This window comes from Vigna umbellata, chromosome 8, assembly GCF_029865625.1.
Source record: "Vigna umbellata cultivar VRB3 chromosome 8, Vumbellata_1.0, whole genome shotgun sequence".
Taxonomy (NCBI): domain Eukaryota; kingdom Viridiplantae; phylum Streptophyta; class Magnoliopsida; order Fabales; family Fabaceae; genus Vigna; species Vigna umbellata.
Genome location: NC_142172.1, coordinates 34,723,575 through 34,744,639, shown reverse-complemented (window position 1 = coordinate 34,744,639; position 21,065 = coordinate 34,723,575). Strand labels below are relative to the sequence as shown.

At 32.6% G+C, this 21,065-nt stretch overlaps 3 protein-coding genes across 4 annotated transcripts; all 3 read right to left on the bottom strand.

Annotated features, from left to right (window-relative positions):
* Positions 1-464: 464 nt before the first annotated feature.
* On the bottom strand, positions 465-4,503 carry LOC124834459 (Pentatricopeptide repeat (PPR) superfamily protein). 2 transcript variants are annotated; one of them, XM_047309155.2, is made up of 3 exons: positions 4,345-4,503; positions 1,897-3,836; positions 465-791 (listed from the first exon to the last, which is right to left on the bottom strand). In XM_047309155.2, exon 2 carries the CDS (start codon positions 3,737-3,739, stop codon positions 1,967-1,969), a length of 1,773 nt encoding a protein of 590 aa, XP_047165111.2. In that variant the 5' UTR covers positions 3,740-3,836; positions 4,345-4,503; the 3' UTR covers positions 465-791; positions 1,897-1,966. The 2 variants fall into 2 exon arrangements, with proteins under 2 accessions (XP_047165111.2, XP_047165112.2); XM_047309156.2 differs by having other exon boundaries at positions 1,897-3,817; positions 4,345-4,499.
* A 2,875-nt stretch (positions 4,504-7,378) lies between these two features.
* LOC124834452 (RNA-binding (RRM/RBD/RNP motifs) family protein) lies at positions 7,379-10,767 on the bottom strand. Its single transcript, XM_047309145.2, has 6 exons — positions 10,434-10,767; positions 10,156-10,333; positions 9,790-9,887; positions 8,232-8,328; positions 7,863-7,948; positions 7,379-7,772 (listed from the first exon to the last, which is right to left on the bottom strand). Exons 1-6 carry the CDS (start codon positions 10,653-10,655, stop codon positions 7,719-7,721), a joined length of 735 nt encoding a protein of 244 aa, XP_047165101.2. The 5' UTR covers positions 10,656-10,767; the 3' UTR covers positions 7,379-7,718.
* Positions 10,768-18,533: 7,766 nt separating this feature from the next.
* On the bottom strand, positions 18,534-20,293 carry LOC124834472 (protein LIGHT-DEPENDENT SHORT HYPOCOTYLS 2-like). Its single transcript, XM_047309171.2, has 2 exons — positions 19,169-20,293; positions 18,534-19,037 (listed from the first exon to the last, which is right to left on the bottom strand). Exon 1 carries the CDS (start codon positions 19,773-19,775, stop codon positions 19,215-19,217), a length of 561 nt encoding a protein of 186 aa, XP_047165127.1. The 5' UTR covers positions 19,776-20,293; the 3' UTR covers positions 18,534-19,037; positions 19,169-19,214.
* Between the last annotated feature and the right edge of the window lie 772 nt (positions 20,294-21,065).

Here is a 21,065-nt window from a genome sequence, read left to right as displayed (position 1 = left end):
TTTTAATTTCTTAGCAGTAACAATTAGCAATTCCAACATACTATGATTTATGCAGTAAATAAAATAATATAGTGGAGATTTAAAAAAATAACTTCTCACTTGACAACGAACTGATGTGAAAGGTTAGGTAATTTGAGAGATTTCAAAAGGTTAATTCTACTCTTTTCCTTAATGATTCGATGACATATTTTTAGTTCAGATTTTTATAGATGATACTACTTTTGGATCACCTAATAGATACATTCGCCAAGAATTCACAAGTTTCAACGCAGGAGTTCGAGAGGTTCGCGTTGGTGAACATGTCGGATTTCATCTTAAAATCAATTGGAGTTCAGTAAAATTCTCCAACAGAAATACAAATCGCACTCCAAGACCTGAGACAGACAATCCCCAGAGACCTGAGACAGATTACCCTTCTTTCTTGGACTTCAAGGTATCTTAATTTGTCAATCTAAATAATGCAATGAACTACAAAAGATGTTTGACATAGATAACTCCAAAAAATCAACAACACCCATGATTACTACATGCTATCTTAATGTTATTGAAATGGGAAATTACTCTTTAGATTGTATTATACAAGTCAACGGAACGAAATTAAAACTACCAAAATTAACACATGGACAAAACTTTAAGATTGGATTGACTTCAAAAATAACTTAACACCAGCACATGTTCTTGTCAACCACAACTACCGAAATTCTAGTTCATGCTGAGAGACAGTATTAGCCAATACCGTCGGATCTTGCAGCCCCACGCAACTATCCGTCAAAACTTCCCAACATGTTTTCCTACATTGGCAAATACCCACAGCAAAAATTAGAGAGTCTTAGCCACACAAATTAAGTAAAGATTAATTCACCGATGTTTACAATCTCAAGCACAAGAGTAGAGGTTTACTAAATAAAAATCTAGTAAAATGCCTTCCAACTTCATCTAATATTCTGATATCAAAAGCTAAGCTGACAGTAGAAATGAAATTAAATTCAAGGATATGCTAGAATTAACAAAAGAATTGATGGAATGGAATTATAATAGATTCCATTATTTGAATTGTTTAAAGTTAGTGTACAGTGAAATAAGATGGAACGCAATCCCTTCCATAACATCAAACACCCCCTCTTTCATCCATCTAACTTGAGGGTATAATATGGAATTTGTCTTCTTTCTTTTTTACATTTCATCATAAAAGTAATAGTAAGTTTGCCCCCATCTTACTCTATTCTATTTTGCTCCATCACCTCGCATTCCATTTCATTTACCACTAGATATCCAAACATAAACTTAAACATTATTACAAGAAACTCAATTCTCTAGTAGCCTTATGGCCTATATAACATGGACATTTCATTTTATTAATGTCAACAACTTAAAATGTAATTATTGCTTAAGATCAACGATAGGCAATTGTACTTAATTTAGTAAAATGTAATAGCACCCAGGGTGGTTGCAAATTGTCACTATCGACCTGAAAGAACGAGGCAAGTTGTAAATTAACAAAAAAAGAAGGGAAAATGCACTAAAGCAATGTCATTGTAACACGTATCTGTTTTAAGAAAAAAAAGAAAAAAAAAACATTCTGAACTAGAATAGAAACAAAAGACTTATGGAGTTAGCTATCATTACATTCCACCAATAATCAACCTCAGAAAGAAGGATTTGGATCCCCTTGTGTTCAGGGGAAGATTTGTTCCCCAAATTCTTTATCTCTATAATCTCTACCACGAATAGGGAGAAATAGAATTAGAGAAAACTTAGGGTGTGTAACACCGACATCTCACTCCAATCTTTACCATGATTAGAAAGAAAGAGAATTAGAGAGAACTTAGGAAGTGTGAAACTAATTCAAATAGGCACGATCAAATTCCCACGAGCAAAAGGGATCAAAAGAATTACCTGAGAGAACGTATAATCTGTACGTGACCTGAAGTGTGAAATTGTGCCTATCTTTATACACAAACTTCAACTAATCCAAAATGATTTCTTCTTTCAGAATATTCCATTTGATCAACGTCTGATGCAAATCATTAGCCTCCCTTTGCATTCCCCCATCAGCGACAGCTTTGATTAAAGCAGAATATATCCTCTTATCTGGATTGCATTGACTTTTCACCATCAAATCTAGCACTTGAATTGCAATCTCAACCTTCTTTTGCCTGCATAATCCAAGGATTACACATTTATATGCAGTACTTTTAATCCGTTGTTCTTTCTCACGCATTTCCTTTAGCAGCTCCGTAGCTGCTTCGAATTGATCTGCCCCACAAAACCCCCAAGTCAAACTACTGTGAGTAATTTCATCAGGAATGATTCCGTTTTCCACCATTTCATCATAGAATTTTTTTGCTGACTCCATGAAACCCAATCTAGCCAACCCATCAATTAAAATATTATAGGTGACTAATCCAGGAGAACAGCTAGTACCTGCCAATAGGTTAAGTAACTGGCTGCCCTCGTCTATAAACCCTTCCTTGCATATACCACTTAGAAGAGTATTGTATGTTATAATGTCTGGCGAACAGTTCTTACTAACCATTGTGCTGTAGAGGCTTAAGGCACGATCCAAAAGTCCAGATTTACAAAAGCCATTTAGAAGGATATTGTATGTAACCTGTGTAGGAGGACAGGAAGTCTCGTGCATAATCCTCACAACATCGTCAACTTCATCCCAATATCGATGGTTAATAAGAGAGTGGATAAGGGTATTGTATGTCACAACATTGGGCTGCATTCCATGGGATAGAAGATTTGATATAACCAAAGACGTATCCTTGTATTTCCCTTGTTTAGAAGTCAAATTTACAAGAGAGTTATATGTAATGATATCAGGATAACAGCCTTCCATTGCCAGGTCTTCCAGTACTTCTAGGGCGTGAGCAGCCCCACAATATCTGCAAACCAGCTCAATAAGCACTGAATAAGTAATCAGATAAGGAGGGCAGCCTTTTCTCAATTGGTCTCTCCAGAAACTAACTGCCTGATGATAATCCCCCTTATCAAATAGGCAGCGAATTACTGTATTATAAGTAACTGCATCTGGGGAGCAACCACTCAGGCTCATATCTTCTACTAGATCAAGGGCAGATCTTAAATGACCTTTTTTACACAGGCCACTAATAACCATGTTGTATGTAATTGTGTCAGGAATGCCACCAGACATGACCATTTTGTTCATTATTTTGCAAGCTTCACCTACAACACCTTTTCTAATAAAACCTCGGATCAAATTGGTACAAGAAGGGAAATGCGGTATTTGACTTTTCCGAGCCATGATATCAATCAACCTAGCCGCCACTGTTAACTTTCCCAGACTGCAGAGCCTCTGAAGAATTTTATTGTTGGTCGTTTCATCATTTTCAACGAATGGTGCCTCCTCAGGTGACAGACTCGTAGAGTTTCTAGCATTGTTCGAATCCTTTAAATCCCCGGAATTTCTCGTTACACCAACATAATCGCTTCCAAAGCCACGACCTCCATTGTCAACTTCAACAACTCTATCAATTAAAACACTTCCGTGAAAACTTTTACACCGCAATCCTTTCCAAGGAAAATGATATTTAGTTGAACAAAAGTAATCACCAAAGTAGAGTCGGTGTAGGGTAGGCGGTTCTTTCCTTGAACTGTGATCCGGAGCAGAATTAGCCCCAAAAATACAGCTCTCTTCTTTGTTACAACCAAGCAGACCATTCAAAGAATGGAAGCTGAGAAAATTGTTTTGCAGAGTACCTATATGTCCCATCTTAGTTGTTCGGTCAATTGGGCACTCTCAAGCTATATAAACGGCTGGCGCACTTCTCATTCACCTATCCTCTTTTCCCTACAAAGGTGGGACTCAGCTATAAAAGTTCAAAACTTGTTACAATAAACATATACGAAAAACAAAAAGAAGAAGCATACAACACCACTAATGGGAGACGGAAATAACATAACCGGAAATTCTAATAATCATCACAATAGTATTCTTGTAGCAATATAGTTACATCATTTGCTAGCATGACCCAAAAGTGCAGATTAAAACAAATAATGCAAAGATGAAATATCGAAAGAAAGCTAAACTGCTTATCTGTACATTACAAAGCAAAAAAAATAAAATCATATACATATTTAGGGGTTATTGATGGAAAATGGAAGTTAATATAGGCATATGTTGAGCACGGAAAGGATAAGGTAACGTAACATTATCTAGCGGAGAGAGAGGAGGATAATTTTGATTAGAGTAATAGCAACAATCAGTGGTTAGAGATTCTAAAGGGGCCATAATTGGGGCAAAACAATTGTAGAGAGTAGAAATTGAAATTATGGTTGAATGTTATCTAAGAGTAAGAAAATTGCGCCCAGTCTCACCAGTAGAAGTGACAGTGAGCAGTGGAAGCAAAGGCTTGAGAAAGAACCGTCGAGAAATGCAGCAGCTTCGGAGGGTCAATGGCTGTGGCGGCAAGGCAGTGGAGATGACGAAGTAGTTGGGGTTTACGAGTTTTTATATCTAAAACCCACAACGAGCCTACCCCTGCAACATCAGAGAGAATTTGTTAAGAATGTTTTTTAAAATGATAATTTATTAGTAAATGATTTATTATAAATATTTCAATTTTCAATGAAATTATGATTAAAAATTTAATTATTAAATATGCATATTTAGATTTTAAAAAATTTAAATGTTTTTTTTACACTAGAGCAAAACGTGAAATTTCTTATATTTTTTTTTGCGCTAAATCACATAATCCATGTTCTCAAACTATTTTAAATGGTTTTCATTTTCTTTTTATCTAAAATATAGGTCCAAAACTCCCAACATTAAATTAAGGAAATTACACAATTAAGCATAATTGTATAACTTTTTTTTTCTTGTAGTTGCTTCTTTCTTCCCTTCCTGAAATAACATTAAGACTCTGTTTGTTTACTATAATTTACTTTTAAGACAAATTAGTGGAAACGGACTTACGTAGTTTTTTATATTTGTTTTTATAGATTTCAAGCAATTAAAAGTGAGAATTTGTGGGATAAATACTTTTTTTCCATCTTTATATATCTACACAAATTTGAAGTGATTTTTGGAAAAATGTCATATTTAACCCCGGTTTAGTGTAATCGATTATACATAATTGAAATCATTCCATATGTTTTATTCTTTATTAATATAATTAATTAATAAATATTATATATGAGGTACAGAGATTTCATCGCGAGTAACTTTCGTTACTTTCTTCGCATGCCTGAGAGACTCTTGAGTTGATAAAACACCTGATAAACAAAACACAACAATCAACACAAGATTCCTGACCATACTATTTCATTTTGAAATTTTTAAACCCTTCATGGGAGAGCATTATGCAGCCATTAAATATGGCTAGTTGATTGGTACGTGGTTGGTGATATAATAACTTCCCTCCATAAGTATAAGCTTAGTTCTCATGTATAAAGGGTGTGGTCTTCCAGTTCCTCTTGGAGTTTTCAAAATATTCAATGAATTGAAGGAGGAACTAAGATTTTTGTTATGGTGGAGAGAATTTTGTTGAGCGTTTTTTCAGGTGAGTCGTCATGCTTCATTGATCATCATGATGTTATACTTGTTCTAAGTAAGGTTTAAACACGAGGTTGAAAATGACGCGGTCATTATAAAGGAAATCACTTCCTCCACACAACATAATTGTCATCATTTTATGTTATTTTTATAACTAAGAATATTTTGATAATCTTTAATTTTATTAATTAAACATTTTTTATTTATTACAACCATCAAATCTTATACAAACTTTATTTTTAAATTCATTATCAATCCCCTCCAAATTTCCTTAAAAAAAACACATAATTTACTCTTACTCTTATATCTCTTCAAATTCACTCCCTCTCCCTCAAATATACTTCATCAAGTGAACACATCCTAGGTTACCGTAACACTTAAAATTAATGTACTAAAGTACTTCTTTAATTTTTGTGTGAAAAACCAACCTTACCATCTTCACTTACCCGATTTTGGTTTGATTGTAAGTGATTTATCCTCATCAAGCTATTTGTCAAAAATATAATTTATTTAGAATAATATAAATTAAAGATTAATTATTATAGCTGTCAAAACGGGTAACCCGACCCGATCCACACGGGTTGGTCACTTAGTGAGCCAACCCAACCCGACTCATTTATTAGCGAGCCAAAAAAATTCGAACCTGACCCGACCCACCACGGGTTGGTAGGTTGACTCATTGACTCGCTTAATTAACTTTTGTTTTACCCTCCTCTTCTGAGATTCTTATAACATGTCTATCAAATTAAAATAGTAATAATTAGACCAATTGATATAAAAGAAAATGAAACAAAGAAATATATTGTTATATATATTTTAATTGATAGCATAAAATTTTGTCAATTTAGTTTAATGAGACATACACAATCGTTTGACCAAGAAACTACATATAGTCGTTAACAAAAATATATAGCAAGATAAAACAAATGATATATTCCTGAATTATCCAATCTATAATATTATTCATCTATTAAATTGGAGTCATGAATGGATAAATTCATAGTATTATGCTCTCTTAAAAGCATTTTCTTCTTTATCTCCATATAAGAGAGCATTTTCTTCTTTATCTCCATCTATAATATTATCCAATCTCTAATCTTAGGGTTTTATTTGCAGGGGAGAACTTTTGAAAAGACAGCAACGCATAAGGTTCTACTGCTAAATAAAGATTGTACATTTTGAATAATTAATTCAATTAATTTGATTTCAATAAAAAAAAACAGGATTTGAATAATTAATTTGATTTAATAAAAAAAATATGTAGATTGGTGAACCAACCCAATTCACATGTTCAACCCGTGTGAGCCGAATTCTTAATGAACCGGATCAAAATTGACTCGCATAAAAGATTTTGCATTTTTTTTCCAACCCAAAATTTCTATTTATAACTATTTTCAGTTTTGAACATATAAACGACCGATTTTTTTATTTATTTATGCGTCTATTCACGATTGAGTAGAAAGTCAACATACATTGCCTACAAAAAGTATAACATCATTACCAAGTTTCATTTGACTCATGGTAGAAACACTGGACGAGAAAAAATATTGATGAAAATAAATTAGGTCAAACAAATTTTACTTGAAAATTTGTCGACTTTAAAAAATGGAAAATATTAACTAATTTGTAACAAGATATTGCCAGTTAAAAGTAAACTTTTCATGGGATACTAAAAATAAAACACCCTCTAAATTTTAATGTTTCACATAATTTTCGATGAAAAGTTTGTTTTTAATTCTTAACCAAACGTTTCTATGTTATGAAAATTTTGAAGTTCTTGAAAACGCAGCTGGAGAAGATACCGTACAGGTGAACTACAGGTAACTTACGTAAAATGTTAGTCGATAGTCATCAATCAAACACAAAGAACCACGCTATCTATAGATCTTCCCATTAAAATAACACTGTTTTCAGCAGCCAGTTTATGCCGGATGGGATCTTCAAATTGTTTTACCCTTTTCCCCAAAGGGCCAACATGTGTACACAATCTAAGATTTTTCATTAAAATATGCAGAAGTCAAATTTTATACATTGAGTTTAATTCCTCATCCCACTGCATGGAGTTCCTTGGAAATAAATATCTGAATGGGAGGCCCTTAAGTAGACCACATTTCATATGAAAAGACAAATAGCATTTTGTAAACACCGTTTTACTTAGGTAAGTTGGTAACCTGATTTACACAGATTCTGGCCCTTTTTACTTGTGCAGCACACCTTTCCTGGACAATTTTGGTTTCTTTTGAATGTGATTCTGTCATGTAAACAATAAAAGAATTAAATTGGACATATAGGAGGATACATTAACGGAACAATTTCAAATCATTGACAAAGAAAATTGTACCTTCTGTTTCTCCAGTGCTTCATAATCAGTCCTCTCCTTCCAATTACTCTTGCGTAGTTTTATTGGCCGATTGCCAACATATTTTCCTGAAATGGAGACATCAAAGTCAAAATACACATTTCGTTGCATTTGGTAAAATATTGTCTCCTTATGTTGGCAGTATTTATTACTCAAAGAAATTCATTACTCAAAGAAACAATAATCCATCATGAAATTTTGATTGCCAAGCTATCATTTTATATCCCACTAAAATACTTATACTAAATCAAAGCAAAAGTCAGTAGAGTAACAGATATTACAGAGTAAGAGCAAACATATATTTAGAAATTACAGAGTATTACTTGAAGAGGCCCGTCTGAACTTACTAACCATTCATTTCTTTAAGAGCACCAGCAAGGTCAGAAGGATTGGCAAAGCTCACAAATCCATAACCCTTAGTTTTACCAGTACGCTTATCTCTGACAACCTAAAAAGATAAAAACCTTAATCAGCCCCCATTACTATGCACCACAACCGTGTAAATAATTATTGTTTAGTTTGCTTACAGACAAGTAAAACAAGGCAAATTACAAATTACAAACAGAAGACTATATAAACCTTAAGTTCTTTAGATGGAATTAGATGCCATCACCATTAAATAGCATGCCCTCATACTTCCATTAACATGACACCGAGCAAAATGCTCGGTCTCAAATGAGAACTACTGCATGCAAAAACACCTATTTAACTTCCGATTTGCACCAACTTAATATATTATTCACAATATTTACTATGCACTAAGAACCTGGTTTGTAGAGAATAAATAATTAGTTGATACTTAATAGACACAACTATTACTAATTTTTCAGTTCATATTTTCCTTAACATTATTTTACCAATTTTCTCATTCCAATTGAACTAAAAAGACACCGATGTCTCCAGCCAACACGCACAAGAGCTAGTCTCAGCTGCCCTCTGATAAGCCATTGGTCCAAGATGGCCATTTACAACTACTAGCAGACCCAAATTCCACTTATGCCAGCATTTGGCTCAAGTATTTCAACCATTAGTCAATGATTCCACGTGCAGTAAATATTTTACCCTGTTTTATCTTTCAGTAATTAGAAGCTTCTAACAGACTGTGGGATCATGCCCCCTGTAGGGATACGGTCAGCACTAGGGTTCTCTTCTCTGTATTTATTGATCAAATCTTAATAAAATAACAGAATTTCCACTCATATTATTGTTAGTAATAGTAGAATAATTTTATACAGCCTCCGTCCAGGAACGGTCCCATGCAAATTTAAAAGTCCTTTTAATGGTCCATTATTCTCATCCACACCTAAACTTAACTTCGTATAATGTTGAAATAATTGCATACTAGAAACATTACCCAAAAATACAATGGTCGAAATAATTCTGAATAGTTAGAATACTATGTGTATGTAGGTTAAACAGAGCAGAAGCAGGCAGGAAAAGCAAACAAAATCTAGTAGAAAGATTCCATGTAAGAATCAACCTGATGCCAAATCTACCAAATTCAAACTGGTTAGCCAATACTCAAAGGACACCTGATTTCATCTATTTCTGATACTGAGATCTCACAACACTACAAAATAATAATCACAACGCTGATTTTAAAATGAATTGATTGTTAAAATTAAGGTGCATTAGGTCACCAGTATATAATTTCAATGGCCCTTGAATTGTGAATAACGAGCAACAAGAAGGGATAACCTGAGATGACAAAATAACACATCAATTTTATCATTAAAAAATGTCTAATCAAAAGTGAAGTATAAAACAAGACCTACCTTAAGATACACAAATCATTAACAACTGCATCCCTTCAAACAAAAATCTGAACAGGAAATAAAAAATGCTCACACTAGCACGACAATCATAGCCAACATAAAGAGAATTCAAGTTAGATGGGAAATCTACTTACTCGTGCCATGTTAAAGGAAGGAAATCGGGAAAAAGCTTTTGAAAGAACATCATCATTCACTTCATTACCAAGATCACCACAGAAAAGCCGATAGTCATCTAATCATAAAAGAAAAAAGATAAATTAGTTTATCATTTCTTATCTCACTACAAAATCACGATCGCAAATTCTAAATAGGCTCAATAAAAATAAAACAAAAACATTCGCCCTCACGGACACAACCCAAACATTTATAAAACTGGATTCAGGAATACTAGATGATATTTTAAAACACAAGAAAACCTTCAATATACATAAAATTATATCAACCATTAATAAATACTAAATAGTAATGACGACATAATACTCATAATATCGTCATCATACCTTCTGGCCACTCAGCGAGGATGGGATCCTCCCACGATTGGCCAGCAGCTTTGCGAGGAACCGCTTTCCTTTTGGCATCGGTTTTGTGTTCCACGTCGCTGCTCGCAATCGCTGCCTTAACATTCTCAAGAGCCTCCGGCGTAATTATCTGTGCATCCCTTTCAAATAGCTGCTGCGCCTGTTCAATCACATAATATTCATTTTATTCATAAAATAAATTGAATCAATTTACCCCACCTCTCCCTCTTGGTATTCTAAGAAGGAAGAAAACGACTGGCCTGGTATTGCGGCACGGCGGAGTATACAGCGGGAACCGGCGCCGGCGCAACCGGACCGACGACGGGAGGAGCGGGGATTTGCACGGAGGGGGCGGCGACGTAGGGTGCAGCGTAATGAGTAGTTGCAGGTTGCTGCAGGTGAAAGGGAACGGGAAAATAGGAAGGGTTTGAATAGGCAAACTGCGATTGCGAAGCTGATGAGGAAGACGGCGGTGTCGTCATTGATCGCAACTCCGATCGAATTCCACAATGCAGAGGGAACGAGAAATTGGACTCGAAAACAGCGTTTGGACTTCTTAGGGTTCTTCTATTTCGGTTATGCCAATTTAATTAATTTGAAATATTTCAAGCATATTTCTTCCTGGTGGGCGCACTTTAACACGGAAATAGTAAAAGTTACCTGACAATGGGCCTTAAGTTGAAGAAAAGATAATTCAAATCAATTAAAACGTTGGTTGTTTTCTTGCACCCCCATTATTATTAATCACACCTCAAACACTAGAAAAATATTCAAACTCCCTCCACTATTGCACCACATCACACCACCACCATCACGGCTTCAACGCCCGCCACCACAGCTCCATTGTCGTAGAAGAAGAGAGGGAAAACGCTGCACAGGAAGAAAAAGAAAGAAAATACAAAAAAAAAAATCCAATTTTATTTTCTGAAAGGTATTATTTTTGTATGCTTCGTAAATCTCTTCTCATAACATATTTCATGTATGGATATTCCAAGGAACTCGTTCTGAAAGGTATTTCATGAGTTTTGGAAAAACAAATTTTGAAAATTCCATTTTGAAAAATTTATTCCTAAATATATTTCACACGGTATGACAATTCTATTCCAGAAACCCCATTCTGTAAATTTATTTCGAAAATTTATTCTGAAAATTTAGTTCTAAAAACATTGTTATGATAATTTCGGGAAGCTTCTGTAATCCATAAGTTACTTTTCTGAAGGGAAAATGGCTATTTCGAAAGTTTGACAAACATGTTTCGTTTATGGTTGTTCCAAAGAACTCATTCTGAAAGGTATTTTATGAGTTTTGAATATATTTTCCAAAAATTACATTTCAAAAAAATTATTCAGACAAATCATAAAATTTTATTTCCAAAGTTTTTTTATGGAAGTTTAGTTCTGAAAATATTATTATGAAAATTCTGGAAAGCTCATTCCAAAATGCTTCCAAATATATAGTCGGAAAATTACTTTTCCAAAAGGGTAAAAACGATTGTCTCGAAAGTTTGAGGGTGCTAAAGCAATTGTGGGGGTGCATGAAGTAAAAGTACAAATGTTTCTGTAGCTATTAATCAAATGATGGGTGACTGACTATTCTCACCACCTTCTATAGAAAAGTAAATACCAATATTCCCAGAACCACAATGTTATTAGTATACCCGCAATAATTTTCTCCTTTGGGCTAATTTTTTTTTTTCTAATATTTATCTGATTTTATTCACCCCATGCAAGGGAAAAACATAAACTAAAAGTAGTAAAATTCACCAATCAACATTACTTTATTTTATTGCTAACGAAAATACATAAAAGTATATATATATATATATATATATATATATATATATATATATATATATATATATATATATATATATATATATATATATATATATAATTGGATATCTTATGATATATAAACTTAATTGAAAATAGTTATCAATAGAAAATAAGCATTTAAAGACTTCTTAAGTGACTTAATAATGATTCAAGAACAAAATAATAATCTATCTCAACATAACTCAAAATATCAATCTATTAAAGAATAAAATATGTTTAACAGATGTATTTCTGAACTTAGTAATTAAAAACATAGAAATAAGTTAAAAATTGACAAAGTTTGAAACTGACATTATTATATCTTATGACTAAAAATATAAATATTTTAAAACATCATAATCACAAAGTATTTTCCACCTTGATATTAGTCAAGCCTATTGAAGACTCCATATCAACGTTATAGAAAGAGTAAACATAGACAATTAATACCTTACATTAAATAAACACATTTCGAAATAAACTATATAAAACTATTTGTTATTAAATTAACGAAAACTGTTTACAAATATCTAAATGGATAAATAGGTCAAACACTAAAAATAATGTTGAACAAAAAATGAAATTTAGGTTATCCTAGAATTCAAAATTGAGTTTAGACTATATAAACAAGTTTTGTATTAGTTTTAGAAAAATATTTTATATAATAAATTAAAATTCTATAGTATAGATTTATCGATCAAATATTAAAAAATAACTTATTAACGTGTGTATTAATAATTACATTTGAAATCAATCTATTTGGAAAGTACACCTCACTATCTAGCATAAATCAACTACATAACAATATTAAGGTATCATTGGGTTGCTACTAGCCTAATAATAAGTGAAAGTCCATTATAAATAATATAAATATAAAATTCATGCAATATAATTAGATTTTACTGATTAAAACATTTAATACATCGAGATATCTACTACTAACTTAAATATTGGAATGTATTCTATACGTACATTCGAACGATTTAGATGATTGAAATTGTTTAACAAAAATTAAATGACTTAAATTAAGACATAAAAAAATTAAGAATCTGAATGGTTTACACGATTGAAATTACTTAACATTGAATCAATAAAAAATTAAAATAACTTAAAAATTGAGACATCAAGAAATTAGAAATGTTTGACCAGAAACAAAAACATATAGATTTTTCAATTTATTTTTTCTAAATTAGCCCATTTTAAGCCATTTAAAAAAAGAAGGGTTAGCTCAATTATTTATTTTAAATATAGAAAACGTAACTAATCACATTATAAAGTCTGTTTATACTATTTGCAGCCCTTCCCAATTAAGGAAAAAAATGATCAAACATCAATACAATAATCTCAATATATCCTAAAAGTCAATAAGAAAAAGATATTTATGCAAAATATGATAGATATGTTTTTGTATAGATGTTATGAAAATTAAAGATTTTGATTTTAGGGTTAGGTAGTAAAATATTGGTATAAGAAAAAGAAGGAAGTGGGCAGCATTTGCATGGAGACGTGATCCATTATTCCATTGTCATCGAGCCGATAAAAATAGGGTCGTCGTTGAAGTGAAAGTCCCCTAAACCAAAACAGTAAAACCAGAGCGAAACCAAAATGGAAAAAAGAACAACCAATGCTCTTGCCTAATGCCGACATCCATAGTACACTTGCCACGTGGAGCACGCGCCTCGTGGACTCCACAGGAATTGCACGTGTCATGTGACCGGCGATTGCGGGGATGTTTGTACGGTGTTCATCACTCATAGGATAACGTGTCCACCCAGATATTTCTTTACTTTATTATAATTTACCTTTTTTTTTCTCTTCCAAGTTTTACTTTATGTAATTTTATTTCAATATTTTAAAATTTGAGAAATATAATTACGTCTGTTTTTTAATTTTAGTGGGAGAAAATGTGTATTTCGCACACTCAAAATATATATTTGGCAGTCAACGCTAGTCGCTATATTGGTTGTCTGTCCATCTTTACTGGCTCTGCTTCATTTCATGTCTAGTCACTGCATTTAATGTGATTTTAACACTTTTTATCTATGTAGTTTGCAAGGAAAAGCACTTTCAGATTTTTCAGCTACAAACTTTTTGTTTAAAGATAAATTTATTTATTTGATAATAAATAATGCAACTTAAACTTAATTGTTTTACAACATTTATTTAAAAGTTAACTTACTCCACGAATGATTGACACTTTATTATACATAATTGTTAAACTCACTTATTACAGAATATATTGATATGCAATACATTTTATTAAAAAGTGAATATTAATTTTAATTTAATCTTACAAAATACAAAATACATTTTGATTTTGATTTTAATTCACAAAATTGTAAGATAAGATTTATATTTATTTATATAGTATAGATTTATCTTATTTATAGACTATGTATAATTTTGAAAATATTCTTCTCAACTTGAATATATACGTCTATTATGTGGGAGTAGTTAATAACGATTTATTTGATAGTGACACAATATTAGGTGGAATAATAAATTCAATAAACAAATTTTTTTTGATATATTTTAATTAATGATTATGATATTGTATTAAAAGGTAAATTTTAAGTTTATTCAACATACAAAAATAATTTATATAATAAATTCACTTATTAATTTTGAATTGGTGTTAAGGAAAAAAACACTAGCATGTAAAAAGCATAAAGAAAACATACATGTAAAAAACACAGAAAAAGTCTTAGCATCTAAAAACAAAGAAACATGGAGAAGAGATGGTCTATTTTTGTGTGTTGAGATATATTTCTCTCGAAACAGATGTTTAAAAAAATTGTAAATTTTTTTTACAAGTATTTAAAAAAAATTGAATAAAAAAGATAAAGATAAAACAAATTTATATTATATAAGTAAGTAATTTATATTATATAAGTAAGTATAAAATTCACCTCATGATTTTATAAAACTAAATAGAGATAAAAATTCACTTCATAATAGTTTTGCATGAAAAATTCAAGGGTAAACTATTTAAAATTATGAGTTACTGATTTTATAAGAAGAATCTTAAAAATTACTGATTGACAAGGCAAATTTTTTTATTAATTTTATTTCTTACTTTACCACTACGAATTCAAACGAGGATGATTTTCATACTACCTCTTCGTTTTCAAATATGTTGGATGTTATCTTAACTTCCAACATCTATTAATTGTTGTTTTCTTATTGAAAACACAGCTTAAAATGGTGCAAGATAAGATAACATGGCGTTATTTTGTATGAGTAGATTTTGACGAACAATTCACACATTAAATTTAATTATTAACCTTTTTTTAACAAATTATAAAAGCATTTGAATTAAATTTTAGTTTTAAAAGGAAAAAAGTTGAGAAAAGTTTTATAGACATATATTGATAATGTTGATAGTAAAATAAAAGAAAATTGCAAAACCAAGACGAGTTCATTGAAATGATGAAGTCACGTGAGAAATATCTCCGTAAGCAGTATTAATTGTCGTGAAATTAAGCAGAACTATGCTCGTAAATTGAAGAGAAAGAGTAAAAAATATTTTGGTGTTGTTGCTTTCTTGAAGTTTGGCACCCCTAAAGGCTTACCGGAAAACGCAGCACGTGGCTGAGAACTCAATAAGGTGCCCAAAACTACCCAAGTGTAGCCTTAAGCATATATAGAAACTTCTTCTTCATGTAGTTTTCCAATAATTCAAAAATCATCTTTTAAGATACACTGCTTTCTGCAATTATATTATTTTATCCTAAAAGGTGAAAGATTTCCCTGTAGAATGTCGAATAATAATGGAAGACATTCAAAATTAGTTCAGGAATTTCAAATGAACCCATCACCAGCGGCCAGAACCACGCCGCGTGTGTTGCCGCGTGTTTCTAAATATTATTCTCATCTTTACTTTACATTCATCAAAAATCACTTTAGTTTAATTCAGAATCTAAAATAATTAATAAAATAAAAGGAAAAAACAGTTCTCATCTGTGACTTACCATTTATTTTCTTTACTGCACGAACGAGCCATATCTATACATCCAATTATCATATTTCATCTAGGGCAACAAAAAATCAAACCAACCCTATTAAACCAACACATATGAACTATAAATATCCAACATAGGAATAAATATGCTTTTTGATGAATAAAATCAAATTTGTACTTCATTTATTTATATCTGCTATATATATATATATATATGATAGTTTTATACGTTACTTTTATTTTTTCATTCAATAATTTATTTGTAACACTGTATTTTTTTAAATAATTGTGTTTTACTTAGGGTTTATAACTTATTTTCTACGTATTCATTTTTATATCATAATATTGAATCACTATAAAAACAAAATTTTAAATATATTATAGGGAAATATTTACTCTAAAGATAAAATTGATAAGATATATTTAAATTTTCAGAAATAATTATTATAGCATATTAAAATCATATATAATACACAAATGGCGGCTATTTTTATATCTTTATTGTTATATAATTTAGGACTAATAGAAAATAAATGACTTAATATGTTTGAAGTCAATGCAAATATTATTCTTCCTTATTTGTCTGGAGAAAGAATACTGTAATACGTAGGAATGCGCTACATATTATATAACTTTTGATGAAAAAAATTCTAAAATTAGAAAAATCATTACGAAAAATAGAAAGTTGTATGATTGATTTTGGAAATTTAGTAACAAAAATATTTGTACCTTAACCATATAATAATCACACTGAAGTTAAAGTCTTACAATGCTATTATTTTTTTAAAAGTAGATTCGAAATCGTTGTTGATTATGTTGAGAGCTGACTAAAGCATATTAAACTGTAACACGTTAATTCTTAAAAGATCTCTTTTACTTTTTACATGCATTTTTCTTCCGAAATAGCTTTAGTTGAAGAAAAAACAGTCATTAATATGACCGTGTTTGAATAGGAATTCAGATTTGATTTCACTACTACCCAATCTGTTGGTAGGACTGCAATTTTCAAGCTAAAAAGATTGGAAAATGTAATTTCTTTTCTCTCTTTTGTTTTAAAGAAAAACATTTTGTTACTCAAGAAAATTCGCTTTATAGTTTCAGTCCATCAATGTTTATTATGGCCACACCAGCTGGTACCAATCGTAGTTGGCAATAATAAGCCAATTCCCATGTTTAAGCTGAGGGAAGAAACAGATTTTCTTTGAAAAAGTATTAGTTTTAAGCTTGCACACTCTTATATCTATTTAGGAAAAATAATTCCTATACCAGTTCAATACAAATTATTCTTTTTTTCTTTTTTCTTGAAAATATTATGAAGAAACTATAAAAGTTGCGACTTAGAGTGTTCAAGCTAGTCCCATGTCTTTTATGGTCATGACTTCATTAATATCTTTGTCGGATAATTGTTATGCATAATAAGCACAAACATGCATCAGAGCTGGAATTAAATTTTATCCTACATTGCCCGGTTTATATCCATCATATAATTAAAACTGACTATCATAAAGATGTCAAAAGTTATCTTCACATAATTCATGTAGTGCTAAATATAGGAAAAAAAACACCTTGTTTACATACTTTTTTTTTAATGTGATAACTCGAGTATAAATTCCAACTTTTGAAGTATTATTAATGACAGCGTACAGATAAAAATAAAACAATTGTGTCAATTATGAATACACAAGAAATCATGGTTTAATTATGTTGGTAGCTAGGGATAAAGTAGCTAAATCACAATACGTTAATTTTCCTGAATAATTATGAACTCCTGTCAAAAAAGCCTTTTTAGATGATACAACAACTTGAAGTGAAGGGCTAAGCAAATAAATCTGATTTTGAGTGGTTAAAAATTTGAAATTTTGTGAATTATTTTATTGTGTTGCGCAGAATCAAGGAAAATCAATCATGTCACCAAAGGTCTAACTTTCTCTCTTTTAAAGCGCAATTAATGTATATCTTTTCCCATTCAATCAAGAAGCTAACAAACAATATATTAGGTTTGGATCTTTAGTGTGATAATTTGAATAAAAGACCATTTCATCCAAATGACCTAACCAACCAAGAAGCGAGGGGAGACAGTCCATCATCAACACACCAAAAAGAACAACCTTTTTTACATAAAAAAATAGGTTGTTCTCCAAGCCAAGGGGATTAGGCAAATAGCCTGTCCCAATTGTCAAGACTACAAAACTTAATCTCTCCATAGCCATATCCAATTACTTTTCACATACTCATTTTAGCTGGCATCTATAATAGAGAAAGGCAATCTACATATTTGTCTTATACCCTATTTCATAGCTTTTGCTAAATCATCTCCAATTAACTATTCAACTGGATTAGACCATTTACATGTTAGGCTCGTGAGTCCTCTCAAGCTATAATACTCATTAACGCTTTATTTTCGTAACTTTAGCTGCTTAATAATTTTGCTGTTGTTCAAGCACATTTTCTAGGTTAGATCCTCACCAGTTCGATTCGATCTCAAGTTAAAAGTTATATGTTTGTTTCTCTGAACTTCTCTCCCTTCAGATGTGCATGGATGCGCTAAGAGAGAAAGAAAAACAAAGTGCAGGTAATGCCAAATCTGTGAATACAGAAATGTTTATCTTTTTGCTCATCGTGCTCATACAATCCCCATGTACATAAGTTATGTAGATTCCCTGCAGCTGCATACATGTAACTAATGGAAGACAAACATGTGTGTATATATACATATACACCAGCTCATTTAATATACCCAAACCCAATTAATTAATCCCCTGAAAAGTCAAGAAATATTTTTCAAAAAAGCTCTCACTTACAGGAGGAGGGGTGGAGAGATTGAAGTGCATGCTTCATAAATATACACTGGATGAAGATGATGACCGAGATATTTATATATATATATATATATAGATAGATATATATAGATATATAGATATATAATATTAACTTGAGTACAAATATGATAACATATCTTCTAGTAGTAGTTGACGCACAGAGGTCGTGGCTCTTAACATCCCCCGACTCAAGAAGCGAGAAGAACAATTTCAAGGGCATCATCTCAACAATCTAGAGGACGAAGCACGTCTTCGAAGAGACAAAAGCACCTTAAAATTGCAAAAAAGCAGCACAAAACATCCACCACTCGGTTTACTAAACCAATAATAAAGATCAACATACAAAGGACAAAACGAAAACAAAAACACCATAGAATATACGAACGATTCATGTTTGATACCTGTGGTGAAACATTGCTAGCAAAGCTTCTCTTTCAAGCTGGCTGGCTAAGTAGGAGCGGGAGTGAGCTTCGGCTTCGGTCTCTTCCTTTTCTTCTCGTAGCTCACACCTCTCGCCTTCGCCTGAAAATCACGAACGTCGCGCAGGTAAATCCTGACGGCGCGTGCACCGAAGGGGTTGGTCTCCGGGCGGCCGCCGTTTTCCTCGTAGGCGGCGCGGAGGCGGCCGATGAGGGCATCGAGGCTGCCCCACGCTTGGCGGAGAGGGCAGGGACACGGCGCAGGAGGGTTGGGAAGGCCGAAGAACGGGCAAGGGTGGTTGTGAACCTTGGTCTTCCCGAACTGGTCGAGGTAGTGGAGGAATTCGAGCACGTGCGCGCCGCTGCACAGGGCCAGCGAGAGTGGTGGACGGTGGTTCCTTAGGTACTGGCAGAAAGTGTTCCAGTCACGGCGCTTTTGGTTCTCGTAACGGCTGGGAGTGGAGCTGCCACTGTTGCTTCCGGAAGAAGGAGAGGAGACTGCGGAGGTTCCAGCGGTTGGATTGGTGGTGGGGGTCTCCATCTTGTACCTGGGGCTGGCAACGTTGGCCGATTCCGAAACCAAATCCATGGATCTGATCCGATGTATCCCCCAAGACTTTTTTCGTTTAAACCTTCGGATCTGCTTTAGATCTTGGGGGTACGATGGCAGTTGGGTGGCGAGGTGATTGTTGTAGCAAAGACTAGGGTTTTGGTTTTATAATAATATTGATAGTGACGATGTGTAGTAGTGATACTAACTGGAAAAGCGAAAAGGGTTTGCATATAATATACATATATCTATATCATGCAGAGAAAGAAAGAATGGGTGTTGATGGTGGAGGAGAGAAAAGTGGGGAGTGGGAGATGAAAGGTAGGTTCCATTGTTGGGGTTTGAAGGTTTTGGGGAAGGAAGTGAATGAGATTAGGAAGAGTGGAGTGAGTGTAGTTTGGTTGGGGTGGGAAGTTGGCAGTAATTGGTGGAAGTGGAATGATTCCTGGGTAAAGCTTGGAGATGGATCAGGTAATCAGGTATTTGTTTCCAGAAAAGCGCGAGGAACTGAGAGTTATGTGAGAGAAAGTGGTGGAGTGGGCGTGGGTTGGAGAGTGGTGAAGAACCGAGGGTTAAATGAAGGAGAGGAGGGTGTTGTGCCGAAACAGGACAAAGTTTGGCAGTAGGCAGTGATGATGGTGACCAAAGATGAGCAGACATTTCAAATTATGCACATTCCTCACTCTTCTTTTAAGCGCGTGCCTTACAACTTTTACCACCCTTCTTTCTTTTCTTCCTCAACTATCTCTTTTTCTTTCATCTATCTATATGCAAATTACTATACAATGCTAAATTAGTACATCTCTCTCTCTCTCTCTCTGTCGTGCTTTCAGCATCGAATTCAAATAGAATGAAGCCAATGTTTTTGTGTACCAGAAGAATGAACAACAACAAAAAATTATATATGAAGAACAATGAATACTCTCTTCTAAATAAAATACCATACATATTCAAAGAGTACTGACAAATTCGACCAGTACAATTATTAACAAATTCAAAGCCACATTGATTTAGAACTTGCTTATTTTTTTTCTTAATTTTTAATTTGTTTTTCAGTAGTTTATAAAACAATGACAATAATTATACTTTTATAGTCAATATTTCCGCACAATTTTTTATTTTTTAAGTGCAAGATCAACAGCTGAAATAATTTTCTCTCATCCGTGCGAGTATAAAGGTGTTAAATTTTTCATTTAACATGTCATAAAAGTTAGCAGTACAGAAAAAAATTAAGACAAGACTAAAAAGTATATATAGACATTTACTTTCCGCGTTTTTTTTATTTGCATCGAAAAGATTAGTTCTCTTTTAAATATTTCTAACATACGT